Source organism: Podarcis cretensis (genome assembly GCF_951804945.1).
Source record: "Podarcis cretensis genome assembly, chromosome: 5".
Taxonomy (NCBI): Eukaryota; Metazoa; Chordata; class Lepidosauria; order Squamata; family Lacertidae; genus Podarcis; species Podarcis cretensis.
Genome location: NC_137174.1, coordinates 34,399,819 through 34,422,754, shown reverse-complemented (window position 1 = coordinate 34,422,754; position 22,936 = coordinate 34,399,819). Strand labels below are relative to the sequence as shown.

The 22,936-nt window shown below is 40.8% G+C and overlaps 1 protein-coding gene across 19 annotated transcripts in view; it reads right to left on the bottom strand.

Moving 5' to 3' along the window:
- The window catches only part of PCDH15 (protocadherin related 15), a 647,566-nt gene that overhangs the window by 246,775 nt on the left and 377,855 nt on the right, over positions 1 to 22,936 (bottom strand). For all 19 annotated transcript variants that reach the window (XM_079976223.1, XM_079976213.1, XM_079976221.1 and 16 more), the window contains 2 exons: positions 7,802 to 7,962; positions 3,599 to 3,754 (listed from right to left, as the gene is read on the bottom strand). In XM_079976223.1, the coding sequence (XP_079832349.1) occupies positions 3,599 to 3,754; positions 7,802 to 7,962 (317 nt within the window). The remainder of the gene's footprint in view (positions 1 to 3,598; positions 3,755 to 7,801; positions 7,963 to 22,936) is intronic.

The following is a 22,936-nucleotide window of genomic DNA, read 5'->3' as shown; positions in this document are numbered from 1 at the left end:
TAAGCTAGTTTTACAATCCTTAATTTCAGCTAATTAAACCACACAATTAATTATGCTACTGATTTATCACAAGGCTGCTTGCCATTTCGTGTGACTTTTCAACAGCAACTCAAAGACACTCTTAATAGCCGTGCCTGATCAAGTAACAGAACTTATGAAAGATTTATACTGAACCAGCCACAAGCCACAGATGCCTGCAGAGGAGAAGTCAACATAGGAAGCTAATCACCATTTGGCCAATTGAAGGAAGAATACAAAGGCATGAGCATTGTCTTATGTGAAAGAACTGGGTTCTATTGCATCACTTAACAGTGCAAAAATCCAGCTGTTACCCTGAAAAGCCTCCACAGTCCATACAAATAGTAGTGCCAGCTCTGCAAGCAGCTTGTGATCTAGCAGATCCTGGGTCAGCTCAGAACACCCTGTTTGGGGGAATTTCCACTGGGCTCTGCAATGGGGGATACCACTGAAGGGCCTTCTGTCTGCCATTAAGAGGGTGAAAAGGGAAGCTCTGTGTTGATGGAGGTGAAGCTCTGTCTTGTTTCACTCCATTGGTGGCAGCCTGCAAGAGGTTGGCTAAGCTGGCAGAATTGAGTAGAGGGACGGATGCTTCCACTCAGTCCATACCCACACAGCCCAGTATAAGGTGGTCCTTTATAAAAATTAAAAATTAAAGCATGCACATTCTTCCTGTGGATGCAACCTTTCTCACACTAAAGAAAGTCACCAGGGCAAAATACACACACACACACACACACACACACACACAAAGCTGAGAACTGATCATGCCTGATATTAATTTAAAGCATTGCTAAATGCAAAAGTCTGAGGACTGTGGATTACAATTGCTGTAAATAAACCACAACAAATGTATTCTATAATTATATCGAACTTATATGCACTTAACAAAATCAATTATAGGGGGAAATGTTTGTGCAGTTGTTTGAATTTTAAACCTACCCACCCCAGTGCTCTAAACAGCTCAAAAATATTTCAACTCAAAACAATAGCAAATAATTATAAAGCTTCAAGACGCAAAAAGAGCCAATAAACTCTTACATTAAGAAGAAATTTGGAACAACAATAATGGTGTTTACATAATTTGTGCCACTTAAAAGGCAATAAACCTATGTACAGAATAATGAACATTAAATGCTTTGAAATAACAGTTCTTAAAATCAAGCAGTGCTAAAAAATGTTCTGAATTGTTTTGGATTTGGGCTCAGCGATGTAGGAATGAAAAGAAATCTATATAGAAAGGGGGTGATATATATCAGACAGGTGCAGGAGGAAATTAATAGAGCAGCTGGAGGCGAAGATTCAGCTCATTTTTGGAAACTTATTAAAGGAGGAAATCAATATATTTGGCATAAAATTGGTCTAAAGTATTGAACTATTCTGTTGTACTGGATCATATTTTCGACAATTGCCATCATTGTTGACCTATCTGACATGGCTAAATGGTATTCCAGGAAGATCTGGAGAAGAGCAGCAAGAAAAGATCAGATGAGGATTTCATGTCACCTGACATCTATATAAAATTATTTTGGACTGGTGGGATCCAATTCTAGCTAGTAATAGAAAATAATTTTAGAGTTGGATTTATTGCAAGCTGACTGAGATCCAAGACAAATGCCCTTTGAATTCCAGCTTGATTCTACCTATGGGATGGTATAAATTGGAGCAGGGTGGGGCATTGCTCTTTGGAGCCTTTATTAGATTGGTCCCAAAGTCTTTTAAACAGAATGAACTTTACCCATAAGCCCAGTGTACACACATTCAACAGTTCAAGAGACTGAACAGGTTAAATATCTGGAAATGCTTATTTTGATGGGTCACAGTTGGATTTGTTGTTTTCAAGTGGCAAAAATAAAATGGGGAAATTACAGTATGGAATCTCAGCTAAAGCATCCACGACAGGTGGCCATCCATTCTCTGCTTAAAAACCTCCAATGAAGCAGAGTCCACAAGAGTGCAACAAATTTTCCACCCTTTGTTGAGAAAAATTGAGTAACTGTATTCACATTCTATAGGGACGCAGGTGGCGCTGTGGGTTAAAGCCTCAGCGCCTAGGGCTTGCCGATCGAAAGGTCGGCGGTTCAAATCCCTGCGGCGGGGATGCGCTCCCACTGCTCGGTCCCAGCGCCTGCCAACCTAGCAGTTCGAAAGCACCTCCGGGTGCAAGTAGATAAATAGGGACCGCTTACCAGCGGGAAGGTAAACGGCGTTTCCGTGTGCGGCTCTGGCTCGCCAGAGCAGCGATGTCACGCTGGCCACGTGACCCGGAAGTGTCTCCGGACAGCGCTGGCCCCTGGCCTCTTAAGTGAGATGGGCGCACAACCCCAGAGTCTGTCAAGACTGGCCCGTACGGGCAGGGGTACCTTTACCTTTACCTTTATTCACATTCTGCTTCACCTTGGTCTATTCAGTTTTTCTCTGAGTTCTCAAGTTGGCAGATTCAAGACACCAAATGCTCAAGGTATTTCTGTAAACCAACTTGATTGAACATATGACTATGCGGGACCCAAAGAAATATATTATTAGAAAATATTATAATTCTGGATTTTGGATGGTTAATGGTTAAGAATTTCAATTAAAAAATAATTAAACCCCAAAAGAAAACATTTATTACCCAACTATGTCTTCAAAATTAAAACTGCATCATCTGCATGCAATAGATATCTTAGGAGGATGAGAAAATATTATTTCCAAAAATGAGGAGAAATTTACCAGTTATAAATTCAAAATAATGAAGGCAAGGACACATCCTTGCCTAACTGTATGAGAAGACACAATCTCCACAGAAAGATGACCATAATTATTACAAGTTCAGCATACAGGACACAGATCAAAACCAATGGTTTTCTATCTAGATGGTACCGCTCTAGTTTACTCCAAAGACAATCGGGAAACATACAGAGCCAAAAGCTAATTTTAAGTCAATAAAAGCTTATTAACTTAAAAGGCTATGACTAAAATTAGACCCAAAGATCATTGTCTGCCTTTGTTTCTTGTCTGCAAACTAATCCAGCAATAAGGTCCTAACTTGGAACTGGTTGATACAGAATAAAACTAAATGAATGGAAAATGCAAATATTGGAATTGCCAGAAAGTAGATCATTGTGCTAAAATTGCCATTGAAGTGAGGAATAAAGAACACCAGGGGTGAGGAATATTGTCAAGAGATAACTCTTTAAAACTGAAAATTAAGGTTGTGCTTAGTCATTCCTTTTCATAGTATTATACCATTTCTGTTATGAAAGAATGTTCGGAATGTGTGTGTGAACTTCTTATGGCAGTATGCTAAAATAGTTTGTGTCTCCTTTGCTTACTCATATGCACCCAGCCCTTGTTTGTAATACCACCCTGAATGGGTTGGGTTTGTTTAATTAATACAAGTATGATTTTCTCTCAAGTGATTCAGTTCAAGGCAGGTTCTTAATATAAACACACAAAAGGGTCAAAATCAACTGGAAAACCCAAAAGCAAATTAACATTAGGTGCTTCAGTACTGTAGCTAGCACTGATGAGACGATATCAAAAAGTACATGAGTAGTTAGAAAAAAAAAATGGTAACAATACCAATACTAAAACTGACCTCATTGACTGCTACATAGTACTGCTGCTGCTGAAACTGGGGAGAGTTATCATTTCTGTCCCTCACTACAATCCGAACTTCGTGATAGATGACAGTTCCTACTTTTCGGTTAATGCACTGGACTTGAACCACAATAGACTGAATGGACATTGGTGGCTGTAAAGAAGGGAGAAAAATAAATGCATAGTTACTTCTACAAAGCACCTGGATATGTGGAGATTTCTGTTTCATATAAAATAGAAGTGCAACCCTAATCAAATCTACTCAGAAGTTAAGTCCTATTGAGTTCAGCGGGACTCAACTCCAAGTAACTGGTATCAGAACTGAAGCCTAAGTTGGGGAAAGAGAACCTGGGGTTGCCTGTGTGTTATTGGACTTTACCTACTGGCCACAATGGCTGGGGGTCCTGAGAGTTACAGTTCCATAACAACTTGAGGGCATCACATTGGCTTACCATGGTGTAGATCAGGGTTTCCCAAACTTTGGTCTCCAGCTATTTTGTACTACAACTCCCATCATCCCTAAGCTAGCAGGACCCATGGTCAGGAATGATGGGAATGGTAGTCCAAAAGCAGCTGGAGACCCAAGTTTGGAAAACCCTGGTGTAGATTATAGTGAGTTAGATGGGCCAATGGTTCAAATAAGTACAAGGCAGCTTCCTCTGTGCCTGTATTTAGTCTTTTGAGCCCTGCCCCAACAACACACCAGCTTCCTTAAGCAAACACATGTTGCAAGTAAGCGTCTGTGAAGGAACCCTTGCTCACATGTAAGGGTTTCATGCAATCAGGACACCTGGTCACACAAAACTCTTCAATGGGGCCAGGGTCCCATGCACTGCAATTCCTTTACAAGCAGCTTCATGCAACCCACAGTTGTTGAAGAAAGCTGATGAGACGTCAGTGGTGGGGTAAAGAGAACAGTTCCACTCCCCATTGAACACATCATTGTGAAACATGTGAGCTAAGCATTCCTAAGGCTTTAGTCACAGTCAATTCAGATTCCACAAGTGGAGAAGTGAAGTTGGCATTTAGGGGCAGGTGGATCACTGTCATTGCTTTTACAGAATCTCATTAGCCGCTTTTGCCCATTATCCCAATCTGACACTCCTTTCAGCTCCTTTTCACCTTGGGCACCACCCAAAACAATTTGGTGTAATCCATATATTGGCTCTCTTACTGCTCTTCCTTGACTCCAGAACTTTTATGAAAATTAAATAGTGCAGGTCCCAATAGCATCATTGGGGGACCCCGCTTCTTATTTTCCCGTTTTGTGAAAACCACCAATTTACACCTGTTTTCACCTTCCTATTATTTAACCAGTTACCAAATTTGTAAGAGGGCCCGTCCTATTATATTACACTCTTTAAAGCAAAACATTACATATTGACTGAAGATTTCCTTCTTGTATGATCACTTAATTCCACTTCATTTAATCCTGCCCAAATGCTTCTTTAAACACAGTGAAGATGTTTGCGCTCTCTCTCTCTGAATAAGGAGCTCAATCTGTTGAAATCAAACAAAAATGCACAAATTCGCTCCTGAATTGAAAATGAACACTGGAATCCTTATAAACCTGTCTGTTAAAAACCACCTTTTGAAAGTAAGTTAATAAAAGAAAGGACCAGGTGTTTGGCTGTTAACTTCAAAACTTAGTTGCTTCAGGGCTTCACCAGATCAGATGCACCCAAGAATATGGTGTATGCCCTTGAGCCCCAAAATCTGAAGAAAGTGTAAAGAAATGAAGAAAGTGATTGGCAGCAGAAAGAGGCTGCAGGCTTGGCCAGAGGGAAGAAAACCTCTTGGCTTACTCAGTAGGCACTCCGCCTACGGTGTGCACATTCAAATCATAGCTGCTTCTGCAGAAAAGCAAATTATATGGACTACGTTGTCAGCTGGCTAAATCAACTGAATATATCTGCCCACTTACTAGCACACAGCAGACTAAAAAAGATACATTCTGAATCTAAATAAGTTCTTTTGCCTAAAGAAACGAGGAGTTCACAAATATTCATCTCACAAAAGCATTATATAATTCAGGAAGATTGTCTCTTTTGTGAATCGCATGGATGGGGAGAGGGAGGAAGCATGAAAACGTGTGAGGCTTCATTTTACATCATAATTGGTGAGGGCAGGACAGCCTGCTGGTAGGCAAAAATGCATGCCCACTCCAGCTTCTAATTTATAGCCATTTCCCCTAACAAGATGGTAGAGTGCTGAAATTGACTAGGCTGAACTGCCAGCAGATTCTTTTTTATCCCTTAACTGCTAAAGGAACCTTAAAACACACATACCCACAAAATAAGATAAATTTATTGAAGACGTAGAGCACTGCTGTGGATAAGTGCCTAGTTTTATTTATTTCTAGGCTGCATCAGTGTGCATATAGGTAAGCTGATATGAACACATTATCCATATCTATCTATCTCTATCCTGTAAACCCATTCCTAGAACACCAAGACAAATATCTACTGCAGTTAACACTGGTTCTATTTGTAAGGAAGAAACTGGGTCTTTTCCAGGTTATTACTGAAGTGGAACAAGTTTTAATGTAATTCTATGTTCAAATAGCAAAAGGTGTTGCATTAAAGATTTCCGCAGAAACCTCCCAGAAACAAGCAGCAAACATTGCACATCATGGGTGTCAGAGCTGCCTCTAGGTCCCAGCTCACAGAGGACCAACGCTAGGCTGTAGTTATGTACAAAAGTCTTTATTGAGGTTCAGTTTCCATTTTAAAGCCGCAGCGCGCAGCTCTACGTCTCAACCCTAGACCGGCGAAGTCCCGTCTGAGTCTCCTCCCCTATGACACCAGTTTAAGACTCTCGCTTTGCTCCACCTCTTCCTAAGTTCCTTTCTCCTCTGGGCCCTCCTGCCCGCTAGGGTTTCATCCTTTCTGGACTCCTCTGACGCTGACCCTGATGATTCTTCCCCCTCCTTCCGGTGGGCTTTAGGACCTGGTTCCCTATCCGGGCTACCTTCTGTGCCGCTCGCCTGTACATTTGAACTTGGCGCGCGCGCCCAGCCTGCAACTTTCCTCTTGACCGTTCCCTCGCTCTCCGATGGAGGCGTGGCCACCCCTGACTCATCTTCTCTCGCTGGTGGTGAATATGTGGGCACTGATACCTGGGACTCCTCCCCCCCACTACGCTCTGGTGGGGAAGCTGGTCCTGATTTCCAACTGCTGCTCTGGGAGTCCCCGCTGGCCCCTTGTTTCTGGGGTGTCCCCCTTGGGTCCCCCCTTGCCCTGCCCATCGGCGCCCCCTTCTGTGAATCTTCCGATTCGCTGGAGAGGCTCACGGAATCTATCGGGCTGCTGTCATCCTCTCCTACGCTGCCCTCGGATTGCTCCCCCTCGCTCTCCATCTCCTCTCCTCCCTGCGCTCCCGCTGAGTCCCTGACAATGGGTTATACATCATGCAAACAAATTGGGTTTGACTGCCTGCTCTAAGAGTCCAACGCAGCTGTGCTGATTCTACCAAGATCATTTTATTTTATTTTGGGCAAGCCAAGCATAGCTACCACCCAGTTTGTCAAGTAACAGACTGTTCCCTTTTCTATGTCTGCAGTAGAGAGCAAGACTAGGAGGCATATCAAACGCCTTGTGGTCTTCAATATATGTCTAATGAGTTGTGCTGAGTTTGGGGCTCACAGTAGGTCTGGATTATAGAGTGTTAATCATATATCATATTTATTGTTTGAAATCCCATCACTTCTGGTTTACCTGGTGCAGCCTTTAGATCAGGGATGGCCTGCCTGTGGCTCTCCAGATGTTTGTGGACTCCAACTCCCATCAGCCCCTACCAGCATAGTCAATCAACAGGGGTGACAGGAGCTGTGGTTCAGCAACATGGAGGGCCAAGGGTTGTTATTCAAACTGCTCTGGTTTGTATGCTTGAACAAAAAAATACACACAGCCTTGCATCAGTATGAATATAGATCAACATACAGATACAGAATGTCCTTAAAAAAAACCCTGCCACTATTTTGGATAGAATATCCAAAAACTATAAAATATACTAACAAACATCCTTAGGCTGCAATCTGAAGCATATGGAGCTGGGCTGAATGAGACTTACACTGAGTAAACAAACATTTCACATTTCCCACCTTTATTAGTTGTGAAAATGCTTATTTTTCCACTGAAATCAGCAGTTTTTAATACAAAACAGAAACTGGAGCGAGGGGGAAGAAGAGACACCAACTTACATCTCGGTCGAGAATTCGTCCAGTACTGTTTAGATAAAGCCTCTGGTTGATAGGATCTAAGATAACCCAGTAGTCTACGTTGTCCTTTAATGTCAGTTCAATGGTGGGATCAGGTCCTCTTGCTGTACCTTTGATCAACATATTGTCTACCAATATTGTGCCTGAAACACAAACAGTGATGACAGGTTTGGCGTTACATAAGTGCAATGCAGGTTTTCAAAAGGCAGTAACGAGTTTCCTCATATGTCAGACAATTGCTATGTGCCACATTCACAAATTATGGCTACAGCTGTTCAAAATATTGACAAGTGAGATGCATTACGTAAAGCTATAAGCAAACAAAGGGAGAAAAAGAACAACCACAACAGAACCACATATATTACATTGATCAGAATTAAGTTTTCTTACTGGATAGGAATGGAAGGGTGGGAGGGAGGGAACTATTTGTTTCATGACTATGGCATTAGGCTGAATAAGATTTATTCCTTTTTATTTTCCTACATTTATATGCCATATAGGAGTGCCGACTCTATGGAGCCGAGCTGTCTTTGCCCCCTCCATATCTGTTGGCAGGGGGCCAGACCCCCTCAGTGTTGAAGTGTCAGAGGAGGCCGAGGGTAGAGCAGAGTATGGCCGGTTCCTCCTCAGCATGAGAGAGGACCTGCTGGCCACTGAAGCCGTGACAGATTCCGCACTCAGCCTCCTCCTGATGATGTCACATGCACAACAGGCCCCCTCAATCTTGCATGCGCTTGGCACCTCTGAAATCATACATGTGGTTCCCATGTCATCAACTATCCAGGCACTGACCAAACTCAGACTTACTTAGCATCAGCAAGATTGCTCATATGTTGTCGTCACGCACACTATACACCGGGATATTGCTTTCAGACATAGGTCCAAAGTCACAAATACCATGAAGCACTAGCCATGAAATCTGGTCCCTTGGCTTGCACATGTTTTCCATTGCTTTTAACAAGTGAAGCATGCCCATTATTTCTACCGAAACCTTCATTTCTAAACTGTTTCCCAGTCCTTAGGACCCCGGGGCAGTTTATAATGAATGGCCAAATAAAACAACAATATAAAATACACTAAATCATGAAATGATGTTTCCAAACCATTAAACCTCAGATATAAATACTTTGCGTGGCGAGTTCCCGCCCCCCACCAGGATAAATAAAGACACGAGACACCATAATTAAGGTTAATTGGGCGAATTAGGCCACAACTTTATTGAATTCAGGAATGAGAGGCATTGGCTTAGGCACTGGTCCTATCGACTGTCCGGCTCCAGCCCACTTGCTGGAGACACGGGGAAGGGTTAACACTTTATCGGGGGAGTCTCCTGCCAAGGCACGTCGACTAGGAGCTCCCCCGGGTCACCGCTCTGGGGCGTGCCTTTGGCCCACACCTCCATAGGCTTCGGACAGGGCCACGCCCCCCGGAGTCCTTTAACAGACCACCCTTCGCTCACTGGGGGGAGGTGATGGCTAGCCGGCGAAAAGAGGGCGAGCCCCCTCTGTGCTGGCCCTAAATAGGGCAGACCCGGCTGGGATTCCCCTGTTCTCGCGGGGGCTGAAACCAGCCCCCGCTCACGTGGGGGTGGGCGTGAAGCCCGCAACCCCACCTCCTGGGCAGGTCGGAAGTGGCTTTATAACCACTGATGATTCAGTAGAGCTCAGGCAGAGCTTTGATAAGCCACACAGAGAGCACTGTACCAGAAAGCCTAGTATTTGGAGTGCTTGAATTACAGGCGGAGGGGAAGAAGGAAGTGTTTGGTTCCCTTATCTGTTGTGACAACAAACCTTTAAACCTGCTTTTAGAAGACTAATAGGGAACACCATTGGGCTAAAATTGAAAGGAGTCCCATTACAGGGCTTTTGGATTTCATTAAGTCCCCTACCTTTTCTCTTCATTCCAGCAACATCTAGGCAGCTTATTAATCTAGTGGAGCAAATGATTTACAGCTGAAGTACAAACTTAACCACTGAGGACCAAAATATATGTGACGTTCAATGCATTAAACCATATCATGATTTACTTACTTATTTAGAAAGCAAGAGCAGGGTATATGGATTTCATCAGGGCCACCATATGCAAAGAGATGAGACATTTAAACCTTACTTCTCCACATGTAACCTTAACAAAAGTCATCCTGATAAAGCTACTACTATATTTGAGTGGGGATAAAATGTATTGAAAATGTTCCTGGAGGTGGGATGCATGCTTTAAAAAAAAACCTAAAAAAAACCTTGCTATATTTTTCTAATGATGTGCTTAATGCCACATCTTTTTGGTTCTGACTTCTAACACTATCATGCAGGATTATAATCTTTGATGTCTTTCATTATAGTAGGTTTCATTTTTTATTATTAATGATACACAGGAGTTAATCATATTATACTCTTCTCGCTTAATTATACTTTTTAGAAACAGTCCTTGATCCAAATGACTGTTTTATTATACTTATGAACTTAAATCCATATGTTGGCTTTTGCTAAATACCCTATTTTATTTCTTCAGAAAGCTGATCCTCCTTCTTAGGTGCTAAGAGCCTGCTTTTGTCCTTAGGCGAAAATGCCAACTCGATAACCTACTGGCAATACATCTGAAAGGAGCAGATAAGATTTTGATGCAGCATGGAATGACATTTTCTACACTGACTTCAGCCTGTGCACTTGTGTGGAAGGATACATATTCTCAGATACACAGTGTGCATTCTTCTTTACAATACATCTGAATCCCTAGTTGGCAACTCATTTCTAATAGAAGCCATCCTTGGAACCAGTCAAGAGGTGAAAGGCCACAGCATTAGCTTCACCTATTGATTCAATTCTACACAGGCCAGGAAACAAGCAGAGGGCTCTATATGTGGAATAAATCAGCCTCATATAACCAACATGCTTAACTCTAATTAATGCATGAAGGGGTTAAGGCCATAGAGTAAGCTGTCCTGCCATGTGAGCCCTACCAGTAAAGAGATCTAGGCTGGATGCTCCAAGCTTAGACAGCATGGCTTAAGCAAGCCTTCTTTGTGTTTCTGTGCAAATAATTTAGAAACATCTTACTATTTTGGTACCCAAGTTATGCCGCCTGTCTTTTCTTGCTGCTGTATAGAAAAGCACATTAATCTACTCTTTGAATAATTTGTGACCTAGCCACTGTGATCCACGCGACAGTCACCTCCAGACTGGATTATTGTAACTCGCTCTATGTGGGGCTACCCTTGAGACTGACCCAGAAACTCCAGCGGGTGCAGAATGCCGCGGCGAGACTCCTTATGGGGTCTTCGCTGCGAGATCACATTCATCCGGTACTATACCAGCTGCACTGGCTCCCGGTGGAGTACAGGATCAGGTTTAAGGTGCTGGTTTTAACCTTTAAAGCCCTTTATGGTCTAGGACCCTCGTACCTACGGGACCGCCTCTCCTGGTATGTCCCACAGAGGAACTTACGGTCTGCAAATAAAAACATCTTGAAGATCCCAGGCCACAGAGAGGTTAGGCTGGCCTCAACTAGAGCCAGGGCCTTTTCGGCCGCGGCTCCAATCTGGTGGAACGCTCTGTCACAAGAGACCAGGGCCCTGCGGGACTTGACATCTTTCCGCAGGGCCTGCAAAACAGAGCTGTTCCACCAGGCCTTTGGTCAGGGCGCAGCCTGACCCCCCTCCTCTGGCAATCTGCACAGAATTTTGCTTATTGGTTGCCATAAATTTGATTTTAATTAATTTTTATAATGAAATGTTTTTAGAATCGTTGGATTATTTTGATTGTTGTTAGCCGCCCTGAGCCCAGCTTCGGCTGGGGAGGGCGGGATATAAATAAAATTTATTATTATTATTTATTATTATTATTTTTTAACTTACTAAAAGTTAAGGGAAGGGGGGGGGACTTTGGAAGCAGCATATAAGGGGATAGTTTAAAGGTCTAAGATCCTATATTTCCACACTTTGCTTTGATGCATGTTTTGTAATTTTAAATCCCTGCTGGGGCTGTCTCACCAAAGTACTGCAGGAACGGTTTAGAAGGAGTAGCTGTTTCCATACCAAACCACAGGAGACTAAAGGATAAGCTTTGGGGATCTTGTTTTCCCATTTCAACAACTGAGGATAGCTGAAAAGAGACATGCTCAAGGCCAACCTGGTTTTGCATCCTAACAAAAATCCTGCAAGACACCTGACTTCTCCCTACAATCTTGGCAACTTTGCATCCAGATGGTAGCGCGCGCGCACACACACACACACACACACACACACACACACAATGCAGAGCTCTCTGATATGATTCTGGGAAGGTCAATTGCCCATTGTCCTTTATGCTTGAACAAAATCCCCCAAAACTTTACAGGAGTTTTAAAAAGCAAACATTTTGAAGATCTGCTATGATAAAGTAAGTTGCATCTCTCATTTTACCTGTGTTGCACCAGTTGCTTTTGTAATTTTCTACTTTGGGGAATGAGATTCTTGTATAAAAAAGGACAGCAATTTCTCCCTATACACGTAATGTGCTCCCTTTCTAAAGCATGGTTAACACGTGGCATTCACCTGCTGAGATAGCTTAGAACCAAGTAATTGGGATTTCACAAATGATTTCCCACTTAGCGTAAAAGGTCAACTGCCTTCTGTAGAGAACATAGTATAAAGGTTGCATATATGGTTTCTACACCTGGCTGCGCTATTCAGCATGGAATGGCTGCAAAGCAAGCTTGAGAGTGTTTTAGAGTTGTTGTTTTATGGCTTTTTGGATCTGAAACAGCCTTCTGTTCAGAGTTTCAGTGTGACATGAAAAACTCTCCGCCCCCCCACATACATGCAGAAACAAAAGTCAAGCAATTAATATTATCCCTATTCAGCCTCTCTGTACTAATGCTGAGGCTCTCCACTCTGCAGGAGAGTTGGATGGAAGAGTCAGAAGGCCTGGATTTAAAAAGATTTTCTATTTTCCACCCCCAGGAAAAAGTGGTAGGGTCTGCAATCCCTACATATACAGTATATGATTTAGTCAATGCACTTTACTGAATGTGCTTTGATTTGGAAGAATAGCACAACCATGGTTTGCTGGTTTAGATGCAATGACAAACTATGTGCTTTCTGATGAACTGGAAGAAATGGCACTCATGATGGAGGAAGGAGGAGGAGGGATTCCAACCTTGCTTTGACATTATATGTTAAGACAGGATTTGGGGTTACCTGAAAGACTCAAAGAAATGTGAACTCCATGTGGCGTTTGCCCTCCTATGTGTGCGACATCATACTGGGTTCATAGGGAAAGGGTTAACTAATTGTAAAATGACTAACCAATGGGAACCCAGGGGGCAGAGTTAACTGTGTATATGGTTTAAGCACAGAGGGTTTTTTAGGAGAGAGAGTTAGAGTGGTTGAGAAGACAGTCTGGAGTTAGATGAGACAGAGAAGATAAGTCTGTGGGTTGGGCTAGTCTGGTGTGAGAGAGTGAGAGAATTTGTTAAGAGGAGTCAGTCAAACAGTTGAGATAATCAGTCAGAAGGTGTTAGGAAGGTATAGGGCTGGTAAAGAAACTAAAGTTAAGATATTGACAGGAATATTATCTGAGAAACCATAAACTTGTTAATGTTTGTAAAATAAACTTTTTTTGGTTTACTTTTAACAACTAACTGGACTCAATGTTTTACCAGAGAGTAACTGGTTGGTCGGGACGCAGGTGGCGCTGTGGGTTAAACCACAGAGCCTAGGGTTTGCTGATCAGAAGGTTGGCGGTTCGAATCCCCGCGGCGGGGTGAGCTCCCATTGCTCGGTCCCAGCTTCTGCCATCCTAGCAGTTCAAAAGCACATCAAAGTGCAAGTAGATAAATAGGTACTGCTCCGGTGGAAAGGTAAACAGCGTTTCCGTGCGCTGCTCTGGTTCGCCAGAAATGGTTTAGTCATGCTGGCCACATGACCCGGAAGCTGTCTCGGACAAACGGCGGCTCCCTCGGCCAATAAAGCGAGATGAGCGCTGCAACCCCAGATTCAGTCACAACTGGACCTAATGGTCAGGGGTCCTTTTACCTTTACCTAACTGGTTGGTGGCAGTGGAGAAGTGAGCACAGTGGTGGCACAGGGATCAATAGACTGTTAAATGTCCGGAGACCCTGTGTGATCGCCACACTCCAATTTCACAACATTGCCGTGACCTTCCTTCTTATTTCATTTATTATTTTTTATGGAGCTATTCTTGAATAACGGGAATATCTCAAACTGAGATTAAGGAGGATGGTTTGTTCGTTTAAAGGAGAATTTTAGGAAACCAGATTTGATAAAAACTTTATCAGAGGGACTATGGGATTTGATAGTTTTCCTTCACAGAGTGATCATTTTAGATCTTCCCTTTCTTCATTGCACCCAGACTTTACCTATTAAAGCAAACAATTCTAATGAATGTGAAATCAGATTCTTGGTTTCTGAATACTGTTTATTTAATTCAATCATATGGATTTTCCTTGACATATTTAAGGAGATTAAGCTGGATGTGACTGGGGTTAACTTCATGAATAGGATATTTTTGTGCAATCTGATCTGATGAAATTGAGTGAAATTAAAGCATCTTCTTAGTACCATATGATTAAATTTGTGCATGGCTCTGAAAGCTATTTACCAATCATTTCTAAATTTCAAATCAGGAAACATTCATTTTAATTCATGCTCTATTTATGCTTTTTGTGGTTCTGGATTGCCATGAGAGGAGAACACCATATTCTCTCAAGCACTGCATTTATGGTTAAATAATATTGGAGAACTTATCTCAGAGGTTTCCCCAACCCTACCAACTGCTGAGTTTTTCAGTCAACATTTGCACATAGAATACAGCTTCTCTGCCTTTTTACCCAAAGTCTCTATTTTCATATAAAGGGCAAAGGAAAAAAACATTTTTAGACAAACTGATTTATGAGCATCACAAGAAATGTCAGGCCTTTGGGGAATGGGGGAAAAATAGGTGTGATAGGAAGAATAGGTTTTCAGTCCAGTGTTATAGTTCCTGTATTGTTACTTGCTATACAATGTGGTACTTAATCACAAACAGACTTTGACACTGGAGCCCTGTCCATTTAGCCTGCTATAGCTGCAAATTTATTTAGGAGTTATTAAATGAAGAAATGGCTAAGTTAACTAAGCTAGTTCGGATTTTTCAAGTGACATGGGTTTGATGTTCCTGTGAAGGCTGCTACAGGAAACTAGAACAGGGCTGAGCAACCTGTTGGCCTTCAGATGCTGTTGGACTCCTATCAGCCCCAGTGACATCCAGCTACACCCCCACGACAATAAGTGCAAATGACAGGATTCAATAAATGGCCTTCTGATTTAGCACCATCTTTCCCTATTGTAGCATCCTAATGAGTCAGCATAAAGAGGAACTAAATTGCCCAGCAGAATTTCACACTAATGTGCATTGACTGCATATGGAAGTCATGATAAATCATGACTTTATCGTGTTAGGAATGAGCCTAAGCAAAATATGGGTTCTCTGTGCTCCATCTAGTCTTCTGGTTCAAATACAAGGAGGAGCTTTGAAGCTTTCATTTCTATTTTAGATTAATAGCAACTGATTGCAACATCCAAATTTGCACAAACTATGGTTAATCTTAATGATGGCTTATTGAAACAAGCCAACTTCTAACTGTAAGTGATTCAGCTGGCTTGTTCAACAAATCATAGTAAGATTTACCACAGATTAGATCTCAGCTCAGCTGGTATGCTAAATCAATTAACCTGGGAGAAGCTTCCAGTCTCTTCCTCAGGGCCACTGTGGAAGAGCAGAGGAGAATTTAAATATCACTTGATCCTAACAAAACCTTGAATCAGTTTACAAGAGGAATTATCAATAAAATTGTTAAAATAAGTTATTTAAAACGTTTTAAAAATCAGCAGTAAACTAAAATGAGATCAACACACACCAAAACACAAGGGTTATTGTAACACTTCATCATGACTTTATTATTATTAACTGTTACTTATGTCATTTGAGCATGACAAATTGTGGTTAAGCTTGGCTAAAAACTGCTTTGATGAATGGTTTGTTTGAAACGAGCCAGCTTCCATCCATGGATTATGAAACCATTTGTAAGAACAGACCATGGTTAAGTTTAACCACATTTTAGGGTTCTTGCATAATCCTAGTCTGTAGTTAATAAAGAAGAAGGAGGAGGAGGAGGAGGAGGAGGAGGAGGAGGAGGAGGGGACTCTACTCCTGCTTATGGCTGTGCCAGGGAAGGAGAAGGGAGTGTGCAAGAGTCCGAGGCCTGCCTAGACTTGTTCTCATCATGAGAAACCTTAGTTGGTTAATTATGATGGGAATGAGTCTAGGAAAGCCTGTGTCTCTTGCACCCAACACAGTTTATCATGTTGTCCAAATACAGCCACTGCCTCCAGATACTTTATCCCTAAAACAGCGTTTCAAACCTGGTGATTCCTACTTGATTCAAACACCTGAATTATTTCTATAAGAATAGTGAGATGTGTCAAGGGAGTCTGCACACATTTGCTGTGCAGTGTACAAAGCATTTGAATGGGGAGAGAAGGAGAGGAAGTGCTTTTAAATGGTGTGAAGACTCAAGATTTTCACCTGTCCTTAGACAATTCCCCAGGCTTTGAGGCCCAATTTTGTGCCTGCTGATGGACTTTGCCATTGTTATGTCAAGTGACATTTTAAAGATAAGAGTAGCATCTAAGGACAGCTCTTTCTTTCATACCAAAAACAGACACAGAATACCATTGTATTTGCTCCAGTCAGAAGAAGTCTCTAAGGTAGCAACAGCATAGGGGGAAAGTCTTGTAATGATTCTTTAGCTGTAAGATCAGTAAAAATCAAGCCTCGTAAGTGTTACAGAAATATTTGAGTTTACTTGACTCTTATCTGGGCCCTATTTACTGATTCTGATTGCCTTAAACCACCAGATTTTACACACATTCTCTCTTTCTTATAACCAGTGCTTTTTTCCTACTCATACTGAAATACTGCCCCTCAATGAGCCCAAACTTAGATTCACAAAATGTTTAGGGGTATGCGTACCCCTGCGTACCCCCAGAAAAAAGCACTGCTTATAACCATCAGCTCAGATCAGCTAAGTCTAAACATGGGGGAAAGAATTCAGAAGACTTCCCTGTCTACATCACACAGAAGGAAAGTGACAGATGCTGTCAAAATTTCATGTGATTATATCCCCCTCCCAAAGCTCTTCATAGCCCATATACCTCCTAGGTAAGGATGAACTGCAAATGTCCCAGTTCTCATGTATCTGATGCATAACAGAAGTAGCATAGCATGCAGAGCTATTGCTACATTTTTATTTCTATAGTAGCAGCAAAGTAACAGACTGTGTCACCCTGCTGGTGCATAAGCTGGTACAACATCCCCCAGCCACAGAATCACTTATTTGACAGCTGCTTCCATCAGCCAGATTTGATTGTCATCTAGAATACAGTCATATGGAGAAAAGGTTAGAAAAGTGCCTATCTCATTTTGTTGTAAAAGCACCTTGTTATTTGATTTTAGGTTTACAAAAGTGGTTCAAATTCAAAGTAAAAAAAACAACAACTGTAGCTTTCTTTGACTGTTAGCTTATATTTGAATATGCAACAAAAAACCAAATACATCATTAGAGTACAGATCTCACTCACAGAACATACTCTAGGAAATGAGAACACTTGTTTCCTAACATTCCACACAATAGGATTTTCTGCATAGGATTGTGCCTCTTTAATGTTCCCTCATATAAAAACAAACACCTGAATGGAAATATGTTTTGAGAAACACAGACTAGCAAAATGAATGGAAATGAACTGATCTGGCATGTTCCTTGCTGTGCTGGTTTTCTACTTGTAGGAAGCTTCAAAACAGGGCAATACTGACAAATGTGATCTGTAACTTGAATTGATTGAATTCATTCTACTACCTTGCTACTGCCTCAGTAAATGTAAAGGTAAAGGGACCCCTGACCATTAGGTCCAGTTGTGACCAACTCTGGGGTTGCGGCGCTCATCTCGCTTTATTGGCCGAGGGAACCGGCATACAGCTTCCGAGTTATGTGGGCAGCATGACTAAGCCGCTTCTGGCGAACCAGAGAGCAGTGCACGGAAGCGCTGTTTAGCTTCCCACTGGAGCAGTACCTATTTATCTACTTGCACTTTGACGTGCTTTCAAACTGCTAGGTTGGCAGGAGCAGGACCGAGCAACAGGAGCTCACCCCGTCGTGGGGATTCGAACCGCCAACCTTCTGATTAGCAAGCCCTAGGCTCTGTGGTTTAACCCACAACGCCACCCATGTCCCGCTGCCTCAGTAGAACAGGCATAAGTCCTTTGTTACTGCCTGCTCAAACAACGAAACAAACACCTGTCCATGGTTTCTCTGGTTTCTCTAGAAGCTCCCATTCCATCTCAGTGAAGAACACAACCACTGAACCCCAAATGATATAAAAATATCAATATGGAAGGGGGAAAAAGAAGAAGAAAAGAGTTTGATCAATCCAAAATCTTACTGGGTCAGAGGGAGAGATAATAAACTGGCTCAGCTATCATACAAATAACTTTTTATGCTCAGCTGTCAGCACACTGCAGTCCTATTGCTGTGAAAGCCCAACTCAGTTTTATTCATGAAGCTGAGTAGCATCTTGTATTCTGCCTGAAAGATTTCCCTTTGATTTCACCCTCCAACTCTCTCCTCAAGGAGGAAAGGCAAATAGTTTCTGTCACTGTATGTGCTTTTGAATTTGGTCACTAGTTTCTGGTGCAAATATACGAATGTTTGGGGTTTGTTTGGGCTGCAGTTGATGTTCAGAAAGATATAGGAATTTGATGTATTTCAATAGTAATAGTTAGCAGTTTAATAAAATATAGTCTGAAAACAAAAGACCAGCATCCCTATTTTCTTTTTAAGGGTGATGCTTTACATCATTTTAAAACTGTAACTGCATTTGGATAACCAGCATAATCCTAGGATTAGAAAGGTTAACATGAACAGGAAAGCAAGTGGACTGGTTGGTGTGAATAACTATTTTGTATGTATTCCACCCCAGTTTCAGTGACGTATACTTTCACAGTTGTGTTTTTTTTTTTTTTATAAATATTTATTAAGATTTTTTTTAAAATACAAAATGCAAAAATAATAAACAATATAACATGAATCATAACACATTTTCCAGAACTTCTTTGGACTCCCTCACGTCTCCCACTCCCACTTACATCGTTATAAATTTTTCCCAGCAATTTATCATCTTATTTATATTCTTAAATTTTGTTCAATTAGTTTGATCTATTCTCCACAAATTTTATATTTCCCTCAATCTCACTTATCGTCAATTTCAAATCTAATTCAATGGTAGGCAATTATTTATGATCTAGCATCCTTCTTAGCCTTCAACCAAATTACAATACTTTTGTAGATAAATCTTGAATTTCTTCCAGTCTTCTTCAACCCTCTCTTCTCCCAGGTCTCGGATTCTGCCAGTCATCTCGGCCAGTTGCATATAGTCCATCAGTTGCATCTGCCACTCTTCCAGTGTGGGTAGATCTTGAGTTTTCCAGCTCTTGGCGATGAGTATCCTTGCTGCCGTTGTTGCATACATAAAAAATGTTCGGTCCTTCTTTAACACCTTCTGGCCGACAATGCCCAGAAGGAAGGCCTCTGGTTTCTTAGTGAAGGTATACTTAAATACCTTTTTCAACTCATTATATATCATTTCCCAAAAGGCCTTCACTCTAGGGCAAGTCCACCAGATGTGAAAGAATGTTCCTTCATGTTCTTTACATTTCCAACATTTATTATCAGACAAATGGTATATTTTGGCAAGTTTAACTGGGGTCATGTACCATCTATATATCATTTTCATTACATTTTCCTTCAGAGCATTACATGCAGTGAAGTTCAGCCCAGTGGTCCACAACCTTTCCCAGTCCTCAAACATGATGTTATGCCCAATATCCTGAGCCCACTTTATCATAACCGATTTAACCATTTCGTCTTGTGTATTCCATTTCAGCAGCAAGTTATACATTCTTGATAATACCTTAATCTTAGGCTCTAACAGTTCTGTTTCCAACTTCGATTTCTCCACCTGGAACCCTAGCTTTTTGTCATTTTTAAAAACTTCTTTAATCTGAGCGTAGTGTAACCAGTCTCGCACTTTATCCTTCATTTTCTCCAAACTCTGCAATTTCCAATTGTCTCCATCTTTTTCTAATATTTCCCAATATTTTGGCCATTTGGCCTCCATATTGGGTCTTTTTCGGGCCTTAGCTTCCAGAGGTGAAAGCCACCTCGGAGTTTTATTTTCCAGTAAGTCTTTGTATTTTGTCCAGACATTAAAAACTGCTTTCCTGACAATATGGTTCTTGAAGACCTTATTGATCTTAACCTTATCGTACCATAGATATGCATGCCAACCAAAAGCATTGTTAAACCCTTCCAAATCCAATACGTCAGTGTCTTCGAGAAGTAGCCAGTCTTTTAGCCAGCAAAAGGCTGTGGCTTCATAATACAACTTTAAGTCCGGCAGGGCAAAGCCCCCTCTTTCTTTCGCATCAGTTAGTATCTTAAACTTAATTCTGGGCTTTTTGCCCTGCCAGACAAATCTAGATATATCTCTCTGCCACTTCCGGAAACACTCTGTCTTGTCCACAATCTGCAATGTTTGAAACAAAAACAACATCTTTGGCAATACATTCATCTTAACAGCAGCAATTCGGCCTAACAGAGAAAGCTTCAATTTTGTCCAACTATCCAAATCTCTCTTAATTTCAGACCAACATTTTTCATAATTATCCTTAAATAGACTCAGATTTTTTGCTGTTATGTTTACCCCTAGGTACTTTACTTTTTTAACCACAGTTAGTTCCGTTTCTCTCTGAAACTGTTACCTCAAAATCTTATATATGCCAAGCTTCTTCTTAATGAACTCCTCACTTCTGTTCTACATTCTTGTCTATTCAGTAATTTACTTTTGGTCTGATGAGGCAAGAACATGCACAAGGAGGCATAGAAAAAAAATTCAGCTCTTGGATCAGAAATATATACTGAGAGAGAGAAATATAGTCCATTATCATCAGGAAATACTGACAGTGACACTTTATTCCTGAATTCAACTAGCCAAAACTCCAGTGACAAGCATAGTAAACAGTTTGTAGTGAACTTTGGTACTGTTCAGGTTAATAATTCCTAACAAATCTCTCTGAGAGAGAGAGAGAGAGAGAGAGAGAGAGAGAGAAAGTTTACTGTATTTGAGGTACTGTATTTACTTTTTATTATGGTATCACAATACTCAAATATTTTACAGGGTGATTTAGTGACCATATTGTACTGAAATTGTCAATCATCACGGAATAGATGGGATTGGAGCCAGACCTGGTCTTGCTTAGTGTAGACCCACTGAAATCAATAGGGCTGTTGATGTGAATGATTCTACTCTAAGCATGCATAGCAATACAATTCTAAGTGCGGTTAAGATTGCAGCCTGCCTAGATGCAAGCTAATATGATACACTTTAATTTCCTACTTATTTTTCCATCATTCTACCCCCCCCTTTAATTTGTTGATTTTAGGGGTTTTTTTGCTACAGCAAATTCCGGAAATGAGAAAGAGTCCAGTGCACATTGCTCTGTGCAATGTATGCATCATCATTATTATTATTGTAACAATAACTATCATCTGTAAATCCATTTGCTGAATCCATCAAAAATGCATCTGGCATTCTACTTTGTTGATTTTTTTTTTTTTGCAGAACAAAAAAAAATGTAATTATTTTTGTTTTGTTTTGTAAATATTTCAGTAGTGATGAAACTCTGAGACAGCCTTAGAAGAATATTGCTGAGAAAAGTAACTTCGTCCTGGAAAGAATTAACATTTCCCCCATGCATCCCCAAAACATTCTTTTCCAAGGTAACACTATATAAAAGTCAGATTTGCAATCCTTATCTCAAGGGGCCTTATCTTCTCATGTCCTCTTTAATGTAAGACAAATTTGTTCAAAGACAAATCCAAGTCCTTCAAAACAGACAACAGCTCAATGCAGCTAGAATAAGATGTGGGCAGAGAACAATCAGTATCTGAACAACTGTTTTGGAAAGCAGACTACAAGCACATAACATTTTATAAGTGGATATTTTATGTAGCTTGTCAGAATGACCACAGCCTCCTCTTTGTTCTGTTTCACCAAGGAACATTGTTTATATAGGTAATTTAGAAAGATTACGAAGCTGATCCACCTTGTATTTCAGACTGAAACTCAGTTTAAAATATGCCCTTGGAAAATCATGATTGCTTTCCCATTTCTTCTTTCATTATCCAGATAAGTGAACATCTGTACCTTTTGGTTCTCTTATTCAGAAGACTAGCTATTGGATTTCAAGCAAGTATGGGATGAGTAATAATGAACAAAATGGGTCCAAATGAGCTTCATCTCTATGTCTCATCCCGATTCTATAAAAAAATGTAACCCCAGCTCCCACCCTAACCCCATTTATGTGGCATTAGGCCCCACTGAATTCAATAGGATTAACTCTGGAATAGAAATGGCTAAAATTGTGATGTTAATCTCATTTTCCCCAAGTTAATTGGGAACAATCATATAGCCCTCTGCCAATTACACAAAACGGAGAAACTTCAGGCCAAAATGTAATGATTATTTCTTAAAATCTTAAAGGAGCCCATTCCATGCTTTCCAACGTTATTTATATTTATAATTCATTAGTGATTTCTAAATAGTTATTTACCCAGTGATTCACCCTTTATTGTTTTATTGTATTTTTATGAATTTTTAATATGCTTGCTTTTATTGTTGTACACTGCTTTGATATTTGTAAAATATGGCACTTTAAGTATTTTAAATAACATAAAAATAAAAGGAAACAGCTAGGCAAAGAACTGAAGATTAAATAAACACACAATTTTTTGGCTAAAAGCAGAGCCCAACACTATGAATTATCTTCATCATCTCTCAAAAAAGACTCAGTATAAGTTTACAAAAATATAATTATATCAAATTTAAAACAAAACATCTACAATTTATACATATAATAGAAAAACACATCCTGTTAACACAAAAAGTGTTATCACAATATACATACAATAACTAAAGCCTGTTAGAAATCGATAATTATACGAAGCCCATCACATACCAGTAAATGC